At 46.6% G+C, this 24,111-nt stretch overlaps 1 protein-coding gene across 1 annotated transcript in view; it reads right to left on the bottom strand.

Annotated features, from left to right (window-relative positions):
* Positions 1 to 24,111, bottom strand: part of LOC126529754 (ATP-binding cassette sub-family C member 2-like) — a 282,295-nt gene that overhangs the window by 9,516 nt on the left and 248,668 nt on the right. The window contains exons 9-10 of the mRNA XM_050177255.2: positions 13,798 to 13,964; positions 1,327 to 1,521 (exon numbers count right to left, since the gene is read on the bottom strand). Of these exons, the coding sequence (XP_050033212.2) occupies positions 1,327 to 1,521; positions 13,798 to 13,964 (362 nt within the window). The remainder of the gene's footprint in view (positions 1 to 1,326; positions 1,522 to 13,797; positions 13,965 to 24,111) is intronic.

Genomic DNA, 24,111 nt, shown 5'->3' with positions numbered 1-24,111 from the left:
TGTTGTGTTGCCGAGCCTACAACATGCGCAACTGGGTATGTGCCTGAACCGACAACTTCCTGGTGGCCGCTGTCCGACCTAGCTACTTGGTATGTGCTACTGGGTGTGTGCCCAGACCGACAAACTGGGCACTGCGTATGTGATGTATGCACATTCTCGGCCAATCCCTCAGAACGGATGCAATAAGGTGACACGAGGGGTGTGGAGCAATAAATATATTTAAATCGATAGCGCCCGATTCCCAGCGAACCCTTTCGTATGGAGTGCCACCGCTTGATGGATAGCCATTGCAACCAAGTTGCAGCTGTGATACTTGGGATAGTGGGAGATGAAAAGGCGGCAGCACCAAAAAAGAGACGGATGGAGACGAGACGGAAGTTACGAGCGCAGAACTTCCACGAACATTATTGTTAATGATTCACGAATAAATACACGCCCTCCGAGCCAGGGTTTATCATCTGCGCATGCGTAAGTAAGTATGCCAGCTCTTTGTCTGAAAGCGTGATGGAGGAATGCGTGATTTCCCTTACGGGAAATTGTAGAATCTCAACGGATTGCTAGACTTGGGCGATGATGAGTTAGCATGCCCTTCATCGCGCTTACAGACAAAGAGCTGGCATATTTAGACATGCCCAGATCCTAACCCCCGACTCGGACAGCATGTATGTATTTGTGAATCATTGACAATAATTTTGAAAGTTCAGCTCTCGTCCTTGTAGTCTCGACTCCCTTTGTGTCTTTTTTGTGCTGCCGCGATTCAAGTATGTACCAACATGCCAAATTGGCCACAATAATCAAGTGGGAGTTCGTATGGAGTTTCAACTGAAGTGGTTTGACTACAAATTGTACTATGTCTCGGAATAATTTGGCAATGTTGTTGGCAGTGAATGAACTTATCGCTTCGCGTGTCTGCTGATGAGTCCATAGAGTCTGACTCACGGATGGCATAGGTATACGCAGCAAGTCGCATAAATAAGTTATCGGTGACATTGCCGATCATTTTTGATGGTTCCTGATGCCCTTTCTTCTATTACGTTTTGTATTTGTGGCTCTCCAGGCACCCACAGGCTTCTAAAGAAAGCAAGCCAATAAGTCTTAGCGCGCACGCCATATTATAGCGACTTATTGCATACAGGATGTGCTAACCTGCTGAAAATGATCAATCCGCGAAGTTACAAGGCCATTTGGATTCAGAATGCCAAAGTACGGAGAAATATGTGTATGCTACTCGTCATGGCTGGAGTGACATACTGCAGCTCCTGTAGACACTAGTGCCAAAATTCACTCTAGTAATTTCTGTAGGGAACACTGTGGGTCCAGGCCTACCTGTCGTAGTCGAGCACGGTGTGCAGCCGGTGGGCCACGGTGAGCAGTGTAAATTTCGCGAAGCTGCCTCGGAGCGTCGCCTGGATCATGCGGTCCGTGTCACCATCCATGTGCGAGGTAGCCTCGTCCAGCACCAGGATCTTGGGTTTTCGAAGCAGGGCGCGTGCCAAGCACACCAGCTGCCGCTGCCCAGCACTGTTTGATGACGAAAATAACCAACTTGTATGAGCATTTACTTGAATGAACTTTTTACATTTTACAGCCAACCATGTCTTAACTATCCTAAGAATAAGCACAGATATTCTGTTTCTCGCGTGCTAGGCACCTGAACCACGCTACAGGACGGGTAATGTAGTGGAATGTAGTGCGATAAGGTAGTACGATTAAGCAAACTTCTGCGCTAGAGAAGCCTTCTAGCCATACCCTACCATACTTTGCTGACCATGGGTGCTGCTAGTCCGGCCGTCTCGCCGAGAAGCTAATATTCAGGACAGCACTCGTATAACCAATGGGCTTATACGCACCCCCATCTCTATTTCCCCTAAAGATGTAACGATGGCCGCCTTTTCAGAGCTCAGCGCTTATGCCTCCGTTCCTGGGGTGAGCGTCGCCGTTGTCCAGCGGCGTCGGCGCAACCGAGTGAACAAGCGCCACGAAGTGGTAACGGAGTGCAGTAGGAGATGAAAGAAAGGCGATAGCGCAGGAGGTGTGTACAGCGGAACGCAGAGTTGCCGGTGGCCTAGGCATCTGCAGTCGCATGGGCGATATCATCTGCGCTTCCGAGGGGGTGGGAGGGGCAGGGTGCCGTGAACTGGGGAGGACCACACTCGTCCGCGGCGTCTGCTGTGGAAGTCAGTCTGCGGTACCAGTATGTGTGAGGGGGATCACTGCTCCTACAAGGGGTGGTGGCGAGCGGGTACGAGTGAGGCTCGATGTGGCGCTCCCCTGGGTGTTGTCACCGTTGACACTGGTGATTCACCGCGATGAATGGCTGCTCTCGTCGTCGGTGGAACGAAAGCGTGAGTATAAAAGCGTAGTGTGGCGCAAGCTGGGCTGTGCGGCGAAGATGACTACGATACGGCACGAGAGTAGCGCACGTCATTTCTATGGAAACAAAGCACCGCATGAGCGGAGGTCTGCCTACGGCGGCTGCTGTGAAACGCGCTGTGAATGGCTCTGAAATCCACGCGCTGCCGATTAGCGAAGCAGACGCGCCACTTCGCTCCGTTTGGAACGTGCCGCACGAGTCAAGTAGTCTGCGCCAGCCAGTATATCGCGAAATAAAAACGCGTATATAGCTGTGCTCATGATTTGCACTAGAGAGTATCGTAATCATCGGTGAATTCTTTCCCCTATGGACTCAAGCAGTGAAGCAATAAACAGTACCTAAATACATTCGGTTTAACAAGCATGCGCCTTCGAGCACGTGATTTCTTTACTACCACGAAGTTTTCTACGCCTTCTTTTCCCGATTTCGGCACGTCTACTTGATTGGATTCTTGCTGAGTAAGGTAGGCCGGTTCTGGTTACAGCGTAATTCGTGATCGCTTGAATAACGTTGGCCGCGTGTTGGGGGTGTTGGATGTCCGATTTTCCCTTTATTAATTACTTCTCTCCACATTACACGGCCGCACGGTCTCCGGAAATCGACGAGGGTGGAGGACATTCCCAGAAATTACGCCCTAATATTGCAACATTACCGACTCGAAAGAAGACAATATCCTCTACCACATCCAAAATTAAGCAAGGAAGACGCCACCGCCCTCCGCAGACTACAAACGAATACTTATGTCCATGGAGTTATCCCGCACCGAATGCACCCCACCGAATTCTCATACCTATGCCATATTGTGAGGTACCAGACATCCTTCAACACATGGTGTTGGTGTGCCCACACCGCGAGTACAACAGTCAAGATGATGCCCCAGAACCGCTACAAGCGATCGAAGAACGTGGGAGGCAATGTTAAAGGCACTGAGCCTGGAAGATCAGCGAAGTCTGGTGGACCGGACCCGGGCTGCGGCATTAGCCAACGGCGTTCTGGACTCAGAGAGCCACCCACCTAGGGCGAAGAAAGGACACTTTCTCGCTGTTTCACACAATAAACGTTCATTCATCCTTCTCCTCTCCACCTTGCGCGTTTCCACAGAACTATCAAGTGAAACTCTTGCCTTTGCTTCAATTTGTGGATAAGTTCGGCTTCGCCCTGCCATCTGCTAGCCGCCTGGTTAGCTGAGATAGAGAACAGCTGCCCCGGAAACGCGCTGGTCCGGGCTTCCTGTCCCGGACCAGGATAGAGTGTATAAGCGCGACTGAACGAGGACGTAGAAAGAAACAGATACACAGACATAGCGCTTATACACTCTACCGTGGATTCTAACCAACTAGCCCGCAAACGTGTTTTAACCGGACCAGGGGTGCTATGCAGGATGCGCCGAGTTTCTCGTTCACCCGAGTTTTACCCGAGTTTGCTTGGCGGCAGTCAGTGAACGGAGATAGCGTGAAACGCGCAAAGGCTGCAGGCAAAAAAATATGTAGACAAAAAGCCGCGTATGACAACATGAGCGCACCCTGCGCGGCACGCTGTTTCCACGTTTCAAGCGCAGACGGCTGCACAACGAAACGCGCCAGCGCCGCGTATTGTTATCAACGGATTATCGCAACTTAGCAATACCGTGACTGTCCCGCTGTCTGTCTGCAGACTTGCCGTGAGCCGCTTGCCACGCCTTTCCCGGGCGGGTCAAGGGCGTGCCTCCTCTTTCGGCAACTATCTTTATATCCTCGATCGAATACGAACAGGGTACATGCAGCGCATTCTTGCACCTACGCTTTCGCTCACACGAATACGTTAAAATACAACAAATAAAATAAGGAACATTTTTATTTCTTTAAGTGTCTGTTTTTCGTTGTAAATGCTAGAAATTTCGGATGACAAACGGAGATCGAGCAAATTATTAAATTTTGCACTCCTTGCCGCGAGTGGCGACAGTGAGGCGAAAGCTTAGAAGCGGATACATTGAAGCGGGTCGCACGCACGAGGCAGTTCATGCGGTGAGAAGTCGCCTAGGGGCGCTATAGTGCTATTCTCAATAAAGTCAGTCATTGAATAAGGTCAGTCACTCTTTCTCTATTAGTGGAATAGAAACGCAGCGCCGCGGTACGACTCTTCATCGCAGGCGCTTTAAGGGTCCCGCTTTAGCAACTAAAAACTATGCACTAGTCACCGTAACGGGAGGAACGGCTGTCGGTGCAAAATGGCGGTCCGTCGGCTCCGTAGTGACTCAGTTCAGGGATAGTGTACTGTTTATCTTTCTGCGCGAAGCCTCTGCGATGCTTCGCGAAGAATTGCGTGCTTCCCCGCGACACAATTCATCGCTTATCATCGCTTGCCCAGTGAAAGTGCCTCTGAGCGCATGTACGCAGTATTTGAGTGTTTTGTGCACTCCAAGGTGTTTGCGGATTACCTCTGCTGGAGCCAGCAGCGATCACAGATGGATATCGTAACGACACCGCAGCAATCGCATTTTGGCAGGTGAGGGCTCTTGTGTGCAGTTATGAAATGAGTCTTCGAACGGAGGAATGTGTTGGACCTGTCGAGTGCGCAGTGCTTGTGATGAAGAAATGCCATTGCACTGGGTCTAGAAAAGCGAGCGATTCTCGGACGCTGATCGTGTTTACGACGCTGTGGCTCCGATACATCACCGATGACAGAGCAGCCATCTCAAACGACTGCTGCGATACGCACTCCTGAGCATCGTCGTCACCCTCGGCGCATCGACGCCTTGCAAGCAGCTACAGTGACGTGCCGATAATTATTTACTGTGCGCTACGTCGCCACAATGCAGGCAATGAAACCGTTCTGCGGGGCCCGAGAAGCCAGCGACAGTCAACGCTTTGTTTTTGATAGTAGTGCGCAGTATACATCACCGATGACAGTGTGTTGTGCGTGTTTCATGTCGGTGGTGAATATTGTTGATGCTTCTCGGCTCGGCACCGCGTCGCTGTTGCCGAAAGACAAGTTGGGCGTGGCCCAACCGTGGTGGGTGCGCGCACAAGAGTTACATGCCTCGCGCTGGGCGTGACCTCTGGCTTTGATTGACAGGCGAACTCGTGCTAAACTCGTACATCGCGTAACCCCCTCCGAGTTCAACTCGGGAACATGGCGGCTGCAGCAGCAGCCTGTGTTATTGCAGCCAGCGGCAGCAAGCGTCAGTATGACCGTCTGGACCCGTTCGCGTACATGACCGCCTTGGAGTTTCAGCGTCATTTTGGCCTGTCGAAGACATCAGTGCGCTGGCTGTGTGACGAGCTAGGCGAAGACTCTCGTCTGTGGAGACAGCGTGGCGGGCTTCATTTGCTCACCGTTGAAGAGGAAGTCCTCTGCGCCCTTCGTTTCTACGGGACTGGGAGTTTTTAGGGAAGCGTCGGCGCCGAGCGTTACATTGAACGTCATCAAACTACTGTGAGCCGCAGTGTCAGAGATGTCTGATGCGCTTATTGATGCGGCAGTGCGGAAGCGGTGGCTGGCTTTCCCGAAGACTGCGGCTGAGCGGGCATTTATAAAAAAACGCTTCTTACTTCGCGGAAACATTACGAACGTAGTCGGGTGTGTCGACGCAACGTACGTAGGAATTAAGGTGCCTTCAATGTCAGCGTTACTGTGATTAGAAATTGAAGCAATGTCTAGACGCACCATATTGCCAAATTTGTCACTTCTCTGTAGCCGACTTAAATTTTGTGTTTCCGACGTCACACATGCGGCAGCCTATAATACTGACTTTTTCACTGGTTGCTGACTTTTTACCGATTGTTCTACTTGTCTTTCAGGGTGCCTTCCAAATGGCTCACTTTTTGGGGGAAAGAGGTTAATGAAGTATAAATAGATAAATGGATATCACAAATTGTGTGAGGTACCCTGTGAATGCTAATATCATAAAGAACTAGTTTTTTTTTATGAGATTACTTAGTACTTAGTACAACTTACTTAGTATGCATAATGCTGAATTTTCGTCATGCGTCATCTATCGGCCACACTATTGCACAATTTGTTGCAGTGCGAGATGCGGATGTCGCACCAAGCCGGTTGTGCCTATGCATTTATGGCAAAATGAAAATGCATTGAGAATCTTAGTGTGCTGGCTTGCGTGAAGAAAATACTTCAGAGTGTTTGCTGTTTTCACTGTTGGTGCACGTACCAGTGGTTCAGTGTATTTCTCTTGGGGGGGGGGGGGGGCGCAGCGTTATTCTGTATGGACAAATCGTATATTTTCGTCTCATAATAGGGCTCTAATTCTTCAGTAGTAGAACATTGCAGATCCAATGCCCTGCAGAAATCGGTGTGCGTGAAGATGTCGTGAACCACCAAGGCAAAATTACATATCGGGAGAAATGTGGTGCAGATGCCAATGAAAAGTGGGTCTTTAACCCGCCATGATAAAAATAAAGATTGCAGAGCGAGTAGACCTTTTGTACAGCTTTAGAGCAATGATTACACAAACTGTGACATGCTCAAACGTGTAAAAGCTTGCCGCAGTGCCAAAGTAGGATGAGCGATATGCAGCATATTTTGGCATTGAACATGTCTTGTAAATGCTATTTTTATTGTAAGCCTCAAGCCGCGCTGTCATGCCTTTCCCTCCGGCACTCCCTTTACTGAAACGCAGCACTGTCTTTCTATTGGTGTCATGATGATGATGGTAACGGCAGCAGTAAGGCTGGTTAATGCTTGCCCCTTCGATTCCTGCGAGTTTGGTGGTACAGAATATGGCACGTGCATACACCTGTGCAGCAAAATTTTATGCTTGCAGTGATTTGTTGGAGAGCTAATTCGTGTTGGGACATTCAAAGATGTGCGTCATTGTGGCTTAATAACTAGATCATTGGTGAGGTTGAAGACTCGTTGTATCGGTATAGAAGCTTGAAGCTGAATTGCACCACAATTCGACGGGACACAAAGAAGAGAATTACACACAGCAGAACGCTCTGCTTTGTGTGTTACTCTTCTTTGTGTGCCGTCGAATTGTTGCGCGGTCCAGCTTCAAGTAGAGCATTGGGCCTCTTTTGTGCAGGACTGAGGAAGAGAAATACACACAGCAGAACGCACTGCTGTGTGTGTTACTCTTCTTTGTGTGCCGTCGAATTGTTGTGCGATCCAACTTCAAATAGAGCATTGGGCCTCTTTGGCGCAGGACCAAGGAAGTGTGAGCTATTCGACACCATGCCAGTGCCTTGCCACACAATTATGGAAGTCTGAAGGTTTGCAAACAAAGCTTTGCTTTCAAATCCACCTGCTCATGTAATACAAGCACTGATTGAAAGAACCATCATACAGAAATAATGGTGAAATGAATGGCCTTTGAAAATTTGTATGTTGACACTAATGACATAATAGGTGCCACAGCAAACTCGACATTTGTACTGGACAGAGCACTTTGTTTCCTATGTGAAGCACAAGCTTTGATTACATGCTGTGCAGATAACCAAGCTCAGTTTGTTTTAACGGGGTACACAACATTCACTGTAATCTGTTTTTGATTCTAAAGTGCCAAACATCACCTCTTTTTCAAGGATGTCATGGGAATATTTGGTGAGAACTGTTTACAGCCCCTCATATTGGAAGTGTGGCCAGCCAGCTTTGCTTGGGTGCCTTTATAGATTTCTGTTCCTGATCATTGTGTGCTATCAAGTTGCTAAAGTCTATGCAACCAGTGCAAGGCATTACGTGATTCTATAGTTGGATACAACTTTAGGAGGCCGCAGAATCTGCACTTCAATGGCAGGTGAACACAAGCCTGCACCAATGGGCACACACTCTACACTGACGTCGTGCCGCTGGACGCACTAATACCCGCTCATTGGAGAGGGTTTGTTCTGGGGGCTCGACTGGAAAGCAGTGAGTGCACTGATCCTACTGTTGCAGAGCAGCCCTCTGGACCTTGCCACACTCTCAAGAGCATGTGCCTGGCGCTCGCCTACTGCCACCAGGCGGTTGAGTGCCTCCAGCAGCAGAATGTGTTGCTGCAAAAAAAGTGGATTGTTGGAATGAATCAACCGCATACAAACCATTATTTACAGATAAAAATGCTCATTGCACTATTGGTACTAACTGCCCTTGACTGTGGAAGCCTTTAGTGTATGCATAATAAAACAATTTGTCGGGACAACATTGCTTTATTTTTCATAACGGGTTGTATTTTTCGGAGCCAATTGTAATGTTTATTAGTGTGCCAACAGCTGACGTGTCCTCGAACCTTCACGAGTTTCTACTGTCAGCACCACAAACCTATTTTTCTTCACTGCAAAATCAATGGCGCTCCCTACAATCCCGTCTTATGCGAGCTGATTGCATCCTATGCCTACAAACATCATATTTTTGTCCCATTACGCAATTTTCTACCATCCTCGGCTGCACTTCTCTCTCCCTGACATCCATTCTGTCACGCTTATGTAATCACCTGTTATAAATTGGCAACAAGTGATTGAAGATGTGCATGGCCTGCCCACCGATTCCATTTTTTTTTTCTTAATCTCAACTAGCATATCAGTTGCTACGGTTTACTACGCCACTGTCTTCCTGCCTTAATGCTATCTCCAACAATTTTTGTTACTTCGCTTTCTGCACAGTCCTCGACTTCTCAAGTTTCTTTGTTAACCTCCAGGTTTATGTCCCATATTGCATAACCGGTAGAATGCAACGATTCTAAACATTCTTCAAGGATATCGGTAACGTGGCGATCACGATTCGGTAATGTTTCCCATGTGCTGTTCAACCCATCAAATTTTTGTATTAGTTTCCTGCTTTATATCAGTACCTGCTATTGATATTTCACCTGGATAAAGATACTCTTCCATAGATTCTGCGGGCTGAATGTCACTGATGAACTTCTGTTTTATGACTAAGTTAGTGAAGGTTACCTTTATCTTTTCCATATTTTCGCGGGCCCACGTACATGTAAAAGCACGAACACTCATTGGCTCTCAATGCCTTTTTTAAACTGCAGGACATTCAGTTCGTTACTACGAAAGCGACTTAATCCGTGCACTATTATTATGCTAAATATGAAACAGTAGAAATATACTTATCTGCAGTTTGTCGATGCCTCCGTCACTGTGTTGGTTGCGAGATCCATCGTCGGCACCACCTCCTTATCGCATCGTAGCTATATCGGCTGTCTTCCTTTTGCACACACTATGCAATATTCGTGACGCTCGCAGTCACGCAGAGTGGAGGAACTCAGCGCACTCACAGAAGCAGCACCGGATAAGTTGTTTGTTCAGGATTGTGCCGTGAACAGTAAGTACGCGTTGCGATCTGTAAAATCGCCTAAGCTATTCGCAGTCTTTCGGGGCGCACGGAAAGATTGCTCACGGAGGAACAGAACTATCCAAGAAATAGTGGTCATCGTCGAGCCTGATCACTACGTCGCGCACAGCAAGCTCGTTGTACGAGTTTGTTTACACTGGGCCTCTTCGATGTTTAGCCGCCATGCTCGCCCGATGAATGTATGTGATGACGCCACCACAGCGTTCCCTCGTGGTATAATGCGAAGCGTACTAAATTACAAATTAGTCGAATACACATTCAGTGTACATCTTGTAAGCTTTAAAATGCTTTTAAACCACGTTAAACTAACTAATAATATTGTAATAAATGCATTTGTTTTATAACTCGCTTGTGCGTGTAATGCACTCGGTGGAACGACAAGCAAGTGAAAGAAGGCACGACCATGCACCGACGGTATGGTCACGTGAGCCCCAGTTTGTCGACCGCCCAGAAGGCAACGCCCAAGGAATGATAGCCACCCAGAGTGAATCTAGATAAACCAATGAAACTGGAGGCTTCTTGAAAGATAAACTGTGTCTCGGTACCATTTGTGCTTTCATCTTGGGGTGTCGCCAGAGCTCGTGAAGGTCCCGAGTTTCGCCAAACTCGGCGCATCCTGCATAGCACCCCAGGACAAGTTCTTTTCCTTCTGCAAAGCTTTTCTTTCTAGAAAACCGTATGGATTTCCTCTGTAGCAATTGCTACGATTGGGTGAATGTCTGGTTATCCCTTTATTAATTACTTCTCTCCTCCTTGCGGGTCTCCACTGAACTATTACATCATGCTTCGAGTTGTTGACAAATTCGACTTCGCCCTGCCATCTGCTACCACCTGGTTAGCTCAGATGGTAGAGCGGCTGCCTCGGAAAGGCGGTGGTCCGGGGCTCGAGTCTCGAACCAGGACAAATTTTTATTCATCTGCGAAGCTTTTCATTCGAGGAACCCGTATGGGTTTCCTCTGTATCAATTGCTATGATTCCTTTATTCAGTACTTCTCTCCACCTTGCAGGTTTCCGCAGAGTTATTATGTCAAACTCTTGCCTTTCCCTATCGCGAAACCCAGTACCCAGCATCCAGTGTCCAGTGCCACGCCGGATTATGGGCGCAGTGTCGCGAGCTGGATACTGTGGCGCTCGGCAGGCGCGGCGTACTGGGAGGCGCTGGGTACTTGTGCTAAAAACAGCTCTTGCGCGTTAAATATGCGGTGCCTGGCCACTGTATATATATTTTTTTATTACCGAAAGCCCCAGAGAGCGTTTCAGTGCAATAAATACAAAAAAAAAAAAAGATTCCATCGCCAGACCTATGGATCCCAAGCCCGGTACTTAACCCCTACGCCACGCCAGCCGATGTACATGGATGGATAATTTGCCATGTCAAGATCGAGCAGTTTTAGTTTTGCAGAGATACGTCTCGCGCAAACATGGTAGATGGGCTATCGACTAAAAGTCACGCCTGCACCAGAAAGAAAAATTTGCTGTCCATATTCAGTAGTATGCTTGAAAGTGCCACAACATCGATTTTCACTTGCGATTGGTATTTTAACTTCGAAAAAAGTCCTAAATGAACCACCGACCCGGGACGCTGTATGGGCTGTTACTGTGGATTTAGATAGCCGTTTCTTGCTCTTCATGCAAGGGATATGCAATGTTTTCTTATCTGATTGCCGCATGCCCTGCCTAGTCAGACATAAACTCAAGAAACATACGTGTACTTGGCGTAACTCTAACGGTATGCGCGGGACACAGAATAATGTGATACCAGGACGTGTTTTGCAAGTTTCATGCGGGGTCATGATAAATTATTTCCCGAATGATTTCGTTTCATTTAATTGTATTTCTTTAAAGGTTTTACCAAGGGGGTCTTAACCAAGAGACCGCTCACAAGATATAGGTTTTTCAGACCTTCATGGCCATAAAGGCGGTTTTCAGTTCCATTAACTTCCCTGTACACAATTTGCAGAACGTGGCAATGCGGTCACGGGCAATTCCTCTAAAACTAAATGTAGCACGCGTGTTGCATTTAGTGTAAGTATAATTCCAATCCTTCTTTTTATGCATCTTGAATATAGAGACGTACTTTTCTTTCCTGTACACCCACACATTCCTTATAGGTCTTCAAAATGTAGGAGGTACCACAACGACATGCGCAGGAACAGAACACTGTTACCATTTTGCCTATAAAGGGGATCATGACCGCACAGTAAGAGCAAGCATCAAATATCAGAAGCAGGCCAGGTTCCATTCGTTTTACTTGCTTACATCACAGAACATACGAGCTGATGATATCCGACATAAGGAAAGTCCAGCAACATCCTCTGGAAACAGGGCACAACATGATATCTCAGCGGGTTCCTCGTCACTGTGGTATCATCGGCAACGACGTTATTGACAGGTCTGTCCGGTCTGCTCATGAAGACACCCAGACGCGTAGTGCCTTTGGCTAGGCCGGACGCTGCCAGGGAACTTCGTAACTTCATCTGCTTGCGCGCAAAAAGTCACAAGCTCTCTGGAGTTCAAGTGCCTTCAATTGCCGATGGCATAGCTGGACGCCTTTCTACGGCTACAACTGCCACCTAACCTTTGCCGCGGCGAAACAGCCTTGCTCTGGTGCTTGTAGCTGGGAGTGGCATTCACGAAAGCTTACTTCTATCGCATGGGCATGGCCGATAGCCTAATGTGCGACTCCTGTAGGTGCGAGGAAACCATCGAGCACCTATTGTGTATCTGTCTTCGCTACGACGTACAACGACAACTGTAAGTCAACCGTACTCGAGACCATTTTCTGAGACAAAGGTACTTGGACGTGGCCACACCTTCACGGGCACATAAAAGCGATTCGTGCACTAGCACACTACTTGAAGTGCGCCGGTTTAAGATACGGCTTGTAGTTTCCCGGTCCCACGCACACTCAGTGCTCATTCTCATTCTCCATTCGTTCTCCTACACCCCTTGCCCCTAGTGTAACGTAGCAAACCGGACGCTCGTCTAGTTGACCTCCTTGCCTTTATTCTCCCTGCTTTCTCCTTTCTTCTTGCTTTTCCTGCACACTGACATCGGTATTGTGATCCTTTTGCTTTTCATACTTTAAACTGCATTTGTTTTGCAAGATATTTGATAACGTGTGCAAGCAATGTGCGGGATAAAATTTATGCGATGTTTCTTTACTGTAACCCGTAATCTTACTGTTTACTGTAATGTAACCCTGTTTCGCAGCGATTCTGTCTACTTATCTTTGCGGTATTCACGCGTACAACTTTCTTGCAGTGATGCCTCCCTTACTCAATGCTCATGGAGTCTGTAAAATATCCTGAAATAAATAAATATGTACATAAATGGCACGCTGTCCTTGAGGATGTCACTATGGTTTTAATGCGATAGTAATCATATGGACATTCCATGCGCATAATTGCAGTCGGCGTGATGTTCGATACAAAATTCAAGGGCGATAACACCGTGGCCACGCGCCGTATGCTGTACGAGCAAGCACGCATGGGGAGGCCACGATCACGGCTCCATCTGACACGCGCGAGGGAGGAAACCGGAGTGAAAAGCCTTCCGTTGCGCGAAAGGCCGTGGGGCTGTGGGAGGGAGGGAGGGGGCGCAGCGTTCCGATCCTGCAGCAACTGCGCATTTCGCGATCGGGCCCGACGGCAACTGACGATCGCCGCTCAATATCGCGCGCGGAAGGGACGAAAACAGGGAGTCAGCGCGACACGCGAGGCTTGGGACCCGCCCCCGAACCCCTCCGCCAACAACTGCGCACTATGCACGGGCGCGCGCGCGGTATCTTGAAAGCGAACTGGAGATGGCTCGCACCTTTGCGCGTGACGTGTTCTTGATGGTGAGTTAGTGCTGGAGCCACAGACGAAGGTGACTTCGGTCGCTGCTGCTGCCGCGTTTGCTCATGCCAGTGTTTTGACAGTGAGTGTGCCCGGTCACCGTGCAGTATGTTCATGTTTGTTTGGGCACGCTGACACCGTGCTTTTAATTCAGTTAGTAAGCGAATGTTTCCATGTATATACGGCCGATAAATCTCCTATCCTTAGTGCGTATAGCTGTCTACTAATTCACTATCACAATCGATGCTTCGCCTTCCGGACGAAACAGCGACTTTTTTTCTATTGCTGAGGAATCTCGGCATCGTCACCTGAGGTTCCCTCCTCCGTCTCCCGTTTCGAGTAGCAGCTTCCGCGGCTGGCTGGAAACGAAGTCGGCGAGGTGCGCCTGACGCAGTACCTGCCATAGCTCGTCGTCGGAGTGTTGGTGTGTGGGATCTAGGTTGCCACGCAGCGTACCCCGCACAAGGCTTGGATCCTGCGGGATGTAAAAACAAAGAGTAAACAAGCAATTTGTGTGTACTGATCCTTCTGCCTGAGAAAAAAAGATTTTTAATATTTTAGCATTAGGAGTGCCAAAGTGGAAAAAAAGTATACTCGTGAAGTATGGCAACCCGGTCACGTGGCGGAGTTAGAGAGACGATGGGAGAGCATAGAAGAGCGTGTATTCGTGTATACATGATATATATATCATGCGGGATATGCGGTCCCGCACGACATCGTTGTAACATTTCGCTGCTGTGTTTTAAATTTCTGCCATCGCCGCCGCCTGCTGCTCGTGCCTCGACCTACCACGTCCGTGAAGATACGGCCGGGCCCACGTGTCCACCGATTGACGTCGCTGTCCTGGTAGGGCAAGCTACTGCGCCTGCGCTGTGACTCCTCGGTCCAGCACCACCGCACCGCAGAAAAGGCACTGCTTCGCTCTGGCCCTCCGGGATATGCGGTCACGCACGACATCGTTGTAACATTTCGCTGCTGTGTTTTAAATTGCTGCCATAGCCGCCGCCTGCTGCTCGTGCGTCGACCTACCACGTCCGTGAAGATACGGCCGGGCCCACGTGTCGACCGATTGACGTCGCTGGCCTGGTAGGGCAAGCTACTGCGCCTGCGCTGTGACACCTCGGTCCAGCACCACCGCACCGCATAAAAGGCACTGCTTCGCTCTGGCCCTCCGGGATATGCGGTCACGCACGACATCGTTGTAACATTTCGCTGCTGTGTTTTAAATTTCTGCCATCGCCGCCGCCTGCTGCTCGTGCCTCGACCTACCACGTCCGTGAAGATACGGCCGGGCCCACGTGTCCACCGACTGACGTCGCTGTCCTGGTAGGGCAAGCTACTGCGCCTGCGCTGTGACTCCTCGGTCCAGCACCACCGCACCGCATAAAAGGCACTGCTTCGCTCTGGCCCTCCGGGATATGCGGTCACGCACGACATCGTTGCAACATTTCACTGCTGCGTTTTAGGTATGTAGTAGCACTTAACACCCCTTATTTTTTTTTCTTCTTTAACTAGTACCGTGGCTGCTTATCCCCACATTGCTGTTTTTTGCCCAACATTCCTGTACCTCTTTGAGTGATGGGAATTGACATAGTTACCTACAGGGTTCGCATCGGTGCCTTCAGTACCTACCACCGGAACAAGATTGATCTAACTGAGCGCTCACATGCAGTAGTCAGCTTAATCTGTGTCGTCTGCCCGAAGCCCTCGCTTGCCCTGTCATTTTGCTTAGCGCTGCTGTTGCTCTGTGCTGGGGACATTGCAGCCAACCCTGGTCCCAAAGAAGCTGATGTATATGCGCTACTCAAAGAATTCATGGATGCCAAGAAAAAGAATTTTGACACCACTGCAACTATTCTGAAAGAAATCCAGCGAGATGTTGCCGATATTGGGTCCCGAGTCAGCGCAGTTGAAAAAAATCTACCTATTGTGTCCGAAATCGGCACTGGTGTTAAAGCTGTTAATGACTCACTTGAAGAAGTAAAAATGACTTTGTCATGCACGAATGGCGACTTAGAAGATGTTGTAGATGAACTGAATAATATTTCACGAAGAAACAATCGGATTATCAAAGGTATAGCTGAAGTTGCGAAGGAAGACTATGACGCTAGCGAGAAGTTAGTAAGAGATTTCTGTCCACTCACCTAAATATAACCTCGCACACTGAAGACATTGAACGCGCGCATCGAATCGGGCAGCCTCGACCTGATGTTACGCGTCCGTTAATTATTAAGTATCTAAACTTCAAGACGAAAGACGCACTTCTTCGCAATGCGCATAAACTCAGAGATGTTGAACCTAAGATCTCGCTTGAGGAAGATTTTTCCCCAAGGAAAATGCTGCGTGACTTCGCTAAACAAAATAAAGGGAAGGATGACCGTTACACGGTACGATAAAACAAATTGAAGCTTAAAGGGCACATCTACTGCTATGATGCGATTTCCGCCCGTGTAATTCAGGCAGCCACACCACAACCACGTGCCTCAGAATGACAAACTCTACGAATCGAGCCTGTCAGAAGAAGTGCACATAACTTATCTATTCTTATGGCTAACTTTCGCAGCATTATAAATAAGGTTGATTCATTACTTTCAACAGTTCACACGTGCTCTGCTTATGTTATACTAGGCACAGAAACTTGGCCCCGGGGTGACATACCCAATAGCGAGTTATCACTTCCTGACTACTTCCCAATATTTCGCAGATAAAACTTTGTCTAGAGGAGGTAGTGTCCTCATAGCTATAAGGACTGTTTATCAACCTTCTCTTGTAGTTATTGATACCCCTCTTGAGCTGATGTTTGTAAAAACCCGATTTGAAGGCCGCACATGCATTATCGGCGTATGTTATCGGCCTCCTGACACCAAACCTGATTTCGTTGACCACATGACCAGTGTGCTTGAATTTATTTATAATAAGTATCCACAATGTATTTTGTTGCTTGGCGGTGACTTTAACTACCCTGCTATTAACTGGTCATCGCCATTAACACCCGCCCGGCTCGAGGTATATATATCTCGCTTCCTTCAAGCATTAAACTTGTTTCATTTAACTCAGTTGGTAAAGGAGCCGACACGAGGCGAACACACCCTCGATTTAGTCCTAACAAACAATCCAACGAATGCTGTAGTTCACGTCTTTGATGAAATCAGTGGCCATACAGTAGCACATTGCTCGCACCCGCTCCCACTTTGTAAAAACCAACAAAGCTAAAACGCATACTTAATTACAAAAAGGCAGACTTTGGAAAAATGAATAGCAGGCTAACCGAGTTTGCAAGCTCTTTTTCAAACGAATTTGTTAATCGTACAACTAATGACAATTAGATAGTGTTCCAAGACTTCCTTAAGAAAATCGAAAATACGTGCAACCCTGAGACTTCATTCACATGAAGAACAAATGCTCCCTGGTTTACAAAAAAAGTCAAACATTGCCTGAATAAGAAGAAAAGAGCGTATAATAAGGCCCCACGAAGCAAAACTGATTATGTGTGGAAAAAATATAAAGAATTAGCTCGTGAATCACAAAAACAATTGAAGAAGATAAAGAGTATTATATCAATTATACCCTGCCCACTTCGTTAAAGTCTGATCCAAAAATGTTTTGGCGTGTAATTAACCCTAAAGATACCGACACGGTAATAACCCTAAAGGGCGCAGATGGTGCATGGTGCCCAATGAAGCACGTGGTAACCTCTTGAACAACACTTTCAGTCGAGCTTTCATCGACGAACCACCACTCGACCAGTTTTGTACCGTCTTTCTACGATAATTCGTCCAAGCAAGCCTATCACCATTACTGCAGCAGGTGTATCGCGGGCTATTGACAGGCTCCCGCTTGGCTCCAGTCCTGGACCGGATGGCTGCAGCTTAAAACTACTTCCCACATATCATTTCTACTGTGTTTAATTTTGCAACGATCACCCTATACCGACTGTGTTCCAGATGAGTGGAAGTCTGGCCATATCATACCCATATTTACATCCGGTGAGCCCTCATGTCCAAGCAGTTTCTTGTAAACTCCTTGCGCATATAATTTACTCCCACATTATGGGTCATCTTAATGCAAATAATCTGTTATTCAAAAATCAACATGTCTTCAGATACAAACGGTCTTGCCAAACGCAGTTGTTCGAACTAACCACTGACCTACATGACTCTTTGCATAATTTACTTTATACTGGCGAAATATTTATTGACTTCTCGAAAGCCTTTGATCGTGTTCCCCATAAACGGCTAATCATGAAAATAAACAGCATTAAGTTAGGTGAGAAAATTACCCAGTGCATTAACGACTTTTTATCTGGTCGCTAACAATTATCAATTAATAATAACAACCAATCTACTTTCTGCTGCGTTATGTCAGTGCCTCAAGGATCAGTATTAGGCCCGTTATTATTCCTAATATATATTAATGACATAACTACGAATATAACTTCAACAATACGGGTCTTTGCCGATGATTGTGTAATTTATAGACAGGTAACCACCCATGATGACGTTGCCATATTACAAAAAGATTTAACCACATTAGCTCAGTGGTGTCGCGTATGGAAGATGGAAATTAATGCAGATAAAACTAAGGTCATGACATTCTCTTCCAAGATAAGCTTTCCGTCAAACGTATACACTTTATGCAATTGCATACTCGAATGAACCTCTTCCTTTAAATATTTGGGCGTTATTCTTACATCTGATTTAAGCTGGGCCATGCATGTTGAGCATATTACTAACAAGGCAATAAAGAAATTTGGCTTTTTAAAGCGCCGTCTGTACTGTGCAAACAGTGACAGTAGACTCCGTGCATACATCTCCCTTATCTGAACAACCCTCGATTACGCCTCAATTATTTGGAACCCTCACACAGCTAACCTTTCTGATTCCATCGAATCAATTCAAAATAAGGCTGCCCGCTTTATTTTGCGCTCCTACTCTCCATATCAAAGTGTGTCTGCGTTAAAGCGGACCCTTAATCTTCCGGATCTTCACACACGACGAAAATATTTCCGTCTGTCATTTTTTCCCTCCCTTTACTATTGCGGTTGATTCTGTCGAAACCTCAGCAGTCATCGAGGCATTACGGAATCAGGGTGTAGACGAGCCGTATGTAAAAATACTGAAACATATCTATAGCGGTTCCACAGCCACCGTAGTCCTCCATAAAAAAGGCAACAAAATCCCAATAAAGAAAGGCGTCAGGCAGGGAGATACGATCTCTCCAATGCTATTCACAGCGTGTTTAGAGAAGGTATTCATAGACCTGGATTGGGAAGAATTGGGGATAAAAGTTAATGGAGAATACCTTAGTAACTTGCGATTCGCTGATGATATTGCCTTGCTTAGTAAGTCAGGGGACCAATTGCAATGCATGTTCAGTGACCTGGAGAGGTAAAGCAGAAGAGTGGGTCTAAAAATTAATCTGCGGAAGACTAAAGTAATGTTTCACAGTCTTGGAAGAGAGCAGCAATTTACAATAGGTAGCGAGGCACTAGAAGTGGTAACGGAATACATCTACTTAGGGCAGGTAGTGACGGCGGATCCGGATCATGAGACGGAAATAATCAGAAGAATAAGAGTGGGCTGGGGTGCCTTTGGCAGGCATTCTCAGATCATGAACAGCAGGTTGCCATTATCCCTCAAGAGAAAAGTGTATAATAGCTGTGTCTTACCAGTACTCACCTATGGGGCAGAAACCTGGAGACTTACGAAAAGGGTTCTACTCAAATTGAGGACGACGCAGCGAGCTACGGAAAGAAGAATGATGGGTGTAACGTTAAGGGATGAGAAAAGAGAAAATTGGGTGAGGGAAGAAACGTGAGTTAATGATATCTTAGTTGAAATCAAGAAAAAGAAATGGGCATGGGCAAGACATGTAATGAGGAGGGAAGATAACCGATGGTCATTAAGGGTTACGCACTGGATTCCAAAGGAAAGGAAGCGTAGCAGGGGGTGGCAGAAAGTTAGGTGGGCGGATGAGATTACGAAGTTTGCAGGGACGACATGGCCACAATTAGTACAAGACCGGGGTTGTTGCAGAAGTATGGGAGAAGCCTTTGCCCTGCAGTGGGCGTAACCAGGCTGATGATGACTATTGCGGTTCATCTTTTTCATCTGCTCCCATCTTACGCGCCCATTATCTGTCCACCCGCAATGACCATGTATGAAAAGTGTCTCCAATATTTGCTAGGACCAAAAAATTCCGGAATTCCCCTTAGGTGTTATTAGTGAATGAATGGAACGCCCTGCTCCAAGATATTGTAACAATCACTGACTCGTCTGCCTTCCAATCAGCCCTGCGCAGATATTTAAACGTATAAAATGTATATGTTCAGCTGCCACTTCTTGACTGGGCTGTGTTATATATATGTATAATTTTTTAAATGTACCTTTTCCCCACACCCACCTGCCACTTGTCGTCATCATCATCATCATCATCAGCCTAGTTACGCCCACTGCAGGGCAAAGGCCTCTCCCATACTTCTCCAACTACCCCGGTCATGTACTAATTGTGGCCATGTTGTCCCTGCAAACGTCTTAATGTCATCTGCCCACCTAAATTTCTGCCGCCCCCTTCTACGCTTCCCTTCTCTTGGAATCCAGTTCGTAGCTCTTAGTGACCATCGGTTATCTTCCCTCCTCATTACATGTCCGGCCCATGCCCATTTCTTTTTCTTGATTTCAACTAAGATGTCGTTTACCCGCGTTTGTTGCCTCACCCAATCTGCTCTTTTCTTATCCCTTAACGTTACACCCATCATTCTTCTTTCCATAGCTCGTTGCGTCGTTCTCAATTTCAGCAGAACCCTTTTCGTAAGCCTCCAGGTTTCTGCGCCATATGTGAGTACTGGTAACACACAGCTGTTGTACACTTTCCTTTTGAGGGATAGTGGCAACCTACTGTTCATGATTTGAGAATGCCTGCCAAACGCACCCCAACCCTTTCTTATTCTTCTGGTTATTTCAGTCTCATGATCCGGATCCGTGGTCACTACCTGCCCTAAGTAGATGTATTCCCTTACCACTTCCAGTGTTTCGCTACCTATCGTAAACTGCTGTTCTCTTCCGAGACTGTTAAACAGTACTTTAGTTTTCTGCAGATTAATTTTCAGACCCACCCTTCTGCTTTGCCTCTCCAGGTCAGTGAGCATGCATTGCAATTGGTCTCCTGAGTTACTAAGCAAGGCAATATCATCAGCGAATCGCAAGTTGCTAAGATATTCTCCATCAACTTTTATCCCCAATTCTTCCCACTCCAGGCCTCTGAATACCTCCTGTAAACATGCTGTGAATAGCATTGGAGATATCGTATCTCCCTGTCTGACGCCTTTCTTTATAGGGATTTTGTTGCTTTCTTTGTGGAGGACTACGGTGGCTGTGGAGCCGCTATAGATATCTTCCAGTATATTTACATATGGCTCATCTACACCCTGATTCCGTAATGCCTCCATGACTGCTGAGGTTTCGACTGAATCAAACGCTTTCTCGTAATCAATGAAAGCTATATATAAGGGTTGGTTATATTCTGCACATTTCTCTATCACTTGATTGATAGTGTGAATATGGTCTATTGTTGAGTAGCCTTTACGGAATCCTGCCTGGTCCTTTGGTTGACAGAAGTCTAAGGTGTTCCTGATTCTATTTGCGATTACCTTAGTAAATACTTTGTAGGCAACGGACAGTAAGCTGATCGGTCTATAATTTTTCAAGTCTTTGGCGTCCCCTTTCTTATGGATTAGGATTATGTTAGCGTTCTTCCAAGATTCCGGTACGCTCGAGGTTATGAGGCATTGCGTATACAGGGTGGCCAGTTTCTCTAGAACAATCTGACCACCATCCTTCAACAAATCTGCTGTTACCTGATCCTCCCCAGCTGCCTTCCCCCTTTGCATAGCTCCTAAGGCTTTCTTTACTTCTTCTGGCGTTACCTGTGGGATTTCGAATTCCTCTAGGCTATTCTCTCTTCCACTATCGTCGTGGGTGCCACTGGTACTGTATAAATCTCTATAGAACTCCTCAGCCACTTGAACTATCTCGTCCATATTAGTAACGATATTGCCGGCTTTGTCTCTTAACGCACACATCTGATTCTTGCCTATTCCTAGTTTCTTCTTCACTGTTTTTAGGCTTCCTCCGTTCCTGAGAGCCTGTTCAATTCTATCCATATTATAGTTCCTGATGTCCGCTGTCTTACGCTTGTTGATTAACTTAGAAAGTTCTGCCAGTTCTATTCTATCTGTAGGATTAGAGGCTTTCATACATTGGCGTTTCTTGATCAGATCTTTCGTCTCCTGCGATAGCTTACTGGTTTCCTGTCTAACGGCGTTACCACCGACTTCTATTGCGCACTCCTTAATGATGCCCATGAGATTGTCGTTCATTGCTTCAACACTAAGGTCCTCTTCCTGAGTTAAAGCCGAATACCTGTTCTGTAGTTTGATCCGGAATTCCTCTAGTTTCCCTCTTACCGCTAACTCATTGATTGGCTTCTTGTGTACCAGTTTCTTTCGTTCCCTCCTCAAGTCTAGGCTAATTCGAGTTCTTACCATCCTGTGGTCACTGCAGCGTACCTTGCCGAGCACGTCTACATCTTGAATGATGCCAGGGTTCGCGCAGAGTATGAAGTCGATTTCATTTCTAGTCTCACCATTCGGGCTCCTCCACGTCCACTTTCGGCTAACCCGCTTGCGGAAAAGGGTATTCATTATACGCATATTATTCTGTTCTGCAAACTCTACTAATAATTCTCCTCTGCTATTCCTAGAGCCTATGCCATATTCCCCCACTGACTTGTCTCCAGCCTGCTTCTTGCCTACCCTGGCATTGAAGTCGCCCATCAGTATAGTGTATTTTGTCTTGACTTTACCCATCGCCGATTCTACGTCTTCATAAAAGCTTTCGACTTCCTGGTCATCATGACTAGATGTAGGAGCGTAGACCTGTACAACCTTCATTTTGTACCTCTTATTAAGTTTCACAACAAGACATGCCACCCTCTCGTTAATGCTATAGAATTCCTGTATGTTACCAGCTATTTCCTTATTATACAGGAATCCGACTCCTAGTTCTCGTCTCTCCGCTAAGCCCCGGTAACACAGTACATGCCCGCTTTTTAGCACTGTATATGCTTCTTTTGTCCTCCTAACCTCACTGAGCCCTATTATATCCCATTTACTACCCTCTAATTCCTCCAATAACACTTCTAGACTCGCCTCACTAGATAGCGTTCTAACGTTAAACGTTGCCAGGTTCAGATTCCAATGGCGGCCTGTCCGGAGCCAGGTATTCTTAGCACCCTCTGCAGCGTCACAGATCTGACCGCCGCCGTGGTCAGTTGTTTCGCGGCTGCTGGGGACTGAGGGCCGGGGTTCGATTGTCGTATTCATATAGGAGGTTGTGGCCAAGTACTGCACCAGGGTGGCCAATCCTGCTCTGGTGAGAGAGTGCGTTACCGGTTCTGGTCACCGGGATCAGGCCGCACTCCAGGCCTGTTTGTGCAATTTTCTCAACACACGGTTTTTTTTTTTTTTTGTCTGCCACTTGTACCTTGTTGAAAAGTGCCATGTACAGCAAATGTGAATTGTACCATGGACACTCACCCCAATTTCTTTTCGTTTTTTTATTGTCGTTTTTTCTTTTTTACAAAGTGTTTATTTTACCGAAATCTGTGCTTGATTGTTGCCTTCAGTTATGTTTATTACGTTGAAATACCATCTGTGAATTGTATCCCCCCTCTCGGGGCCTTTCGGGTATTGAAAATAAATAAATAAATAATATATATATATATATATATATATATATATATATATATATATATATATATATATATATATATATATATATATGTATATGTATGTATGTACGATACTAACAAGTTTCGCACTACTACCTGGCCCTTCAAACTGATTTTGGCCTAATGCATATTTGGTGTAACACGTGCTTAATGGCTTTAAATGTATGAAAAAGTCAGGTAACTTTTTTAGTCGTAAGCTTGACAACTCACATTTTTTATGCAACGTCAGTTATAAAGAAATGTTGCATCCACTATCATGATAATATTTGGGTATTCACCTAACCGACAACTTGTCTTGGACAGACCACATTGCAGCCATTTGCGCGAAAGCTTCAAGGACATTAGGTTGCCTACGTCGTAATCTAGGTAATTTACCTGCAACATCCGCAAATTGGCCTATCAGATATTTGTTCGCCCAAAGCTCGAGTATGCATCACCCACTTGGTCCCCCCATCCTACCTGCTTAATCAACATGCTTGAATCAGTCCAGAACTAAGCGGCCTGTTTCATCTCACGTAATTACAGTCACCACTCCAGCGTAAGGCAAATGAAACTCGATCATTCCCTCCATCCTTCAGTTTTTCGCTGTAATATCGATCTGTTATCCTTGCTTCACAAATACGTTTATAATGCCACACAATCCACACTGCATATCCAGATCGCCTCAAACAGGTCTTGCCGATTAAATAACCACCTAAGTATTGCGCGCATGTACGGTACGACACATGCTTTTAACTTTTTTGCACTCCTTACGGCCATTCGCTTGTGGAACACTGCCTGATCATATTGCGTGAGAGAGAGATCAAGATAAATTTCGTCATCTCCTATGCGAG

This window comes from Dermacentor andersoni, chromosome 9 (assembly GCF_023375885.2).
Source record: "Dermacentor andersoni chromosome 9, qqDerAnde1_hic_scaffold, whole genome shotgun sequence".
Lineage (NCBI taxonomy): Eukaryota > Metazoa > Arthropoda > Arachnida > Ixodida > Ixodidae > Dermacentor > Dermacentor andersoni.
The sequence above is the reverse complement of the archived record's forward strand: the minus strand, read 5'-3'. Positions and strand labels throughout refer to the sequence as shown.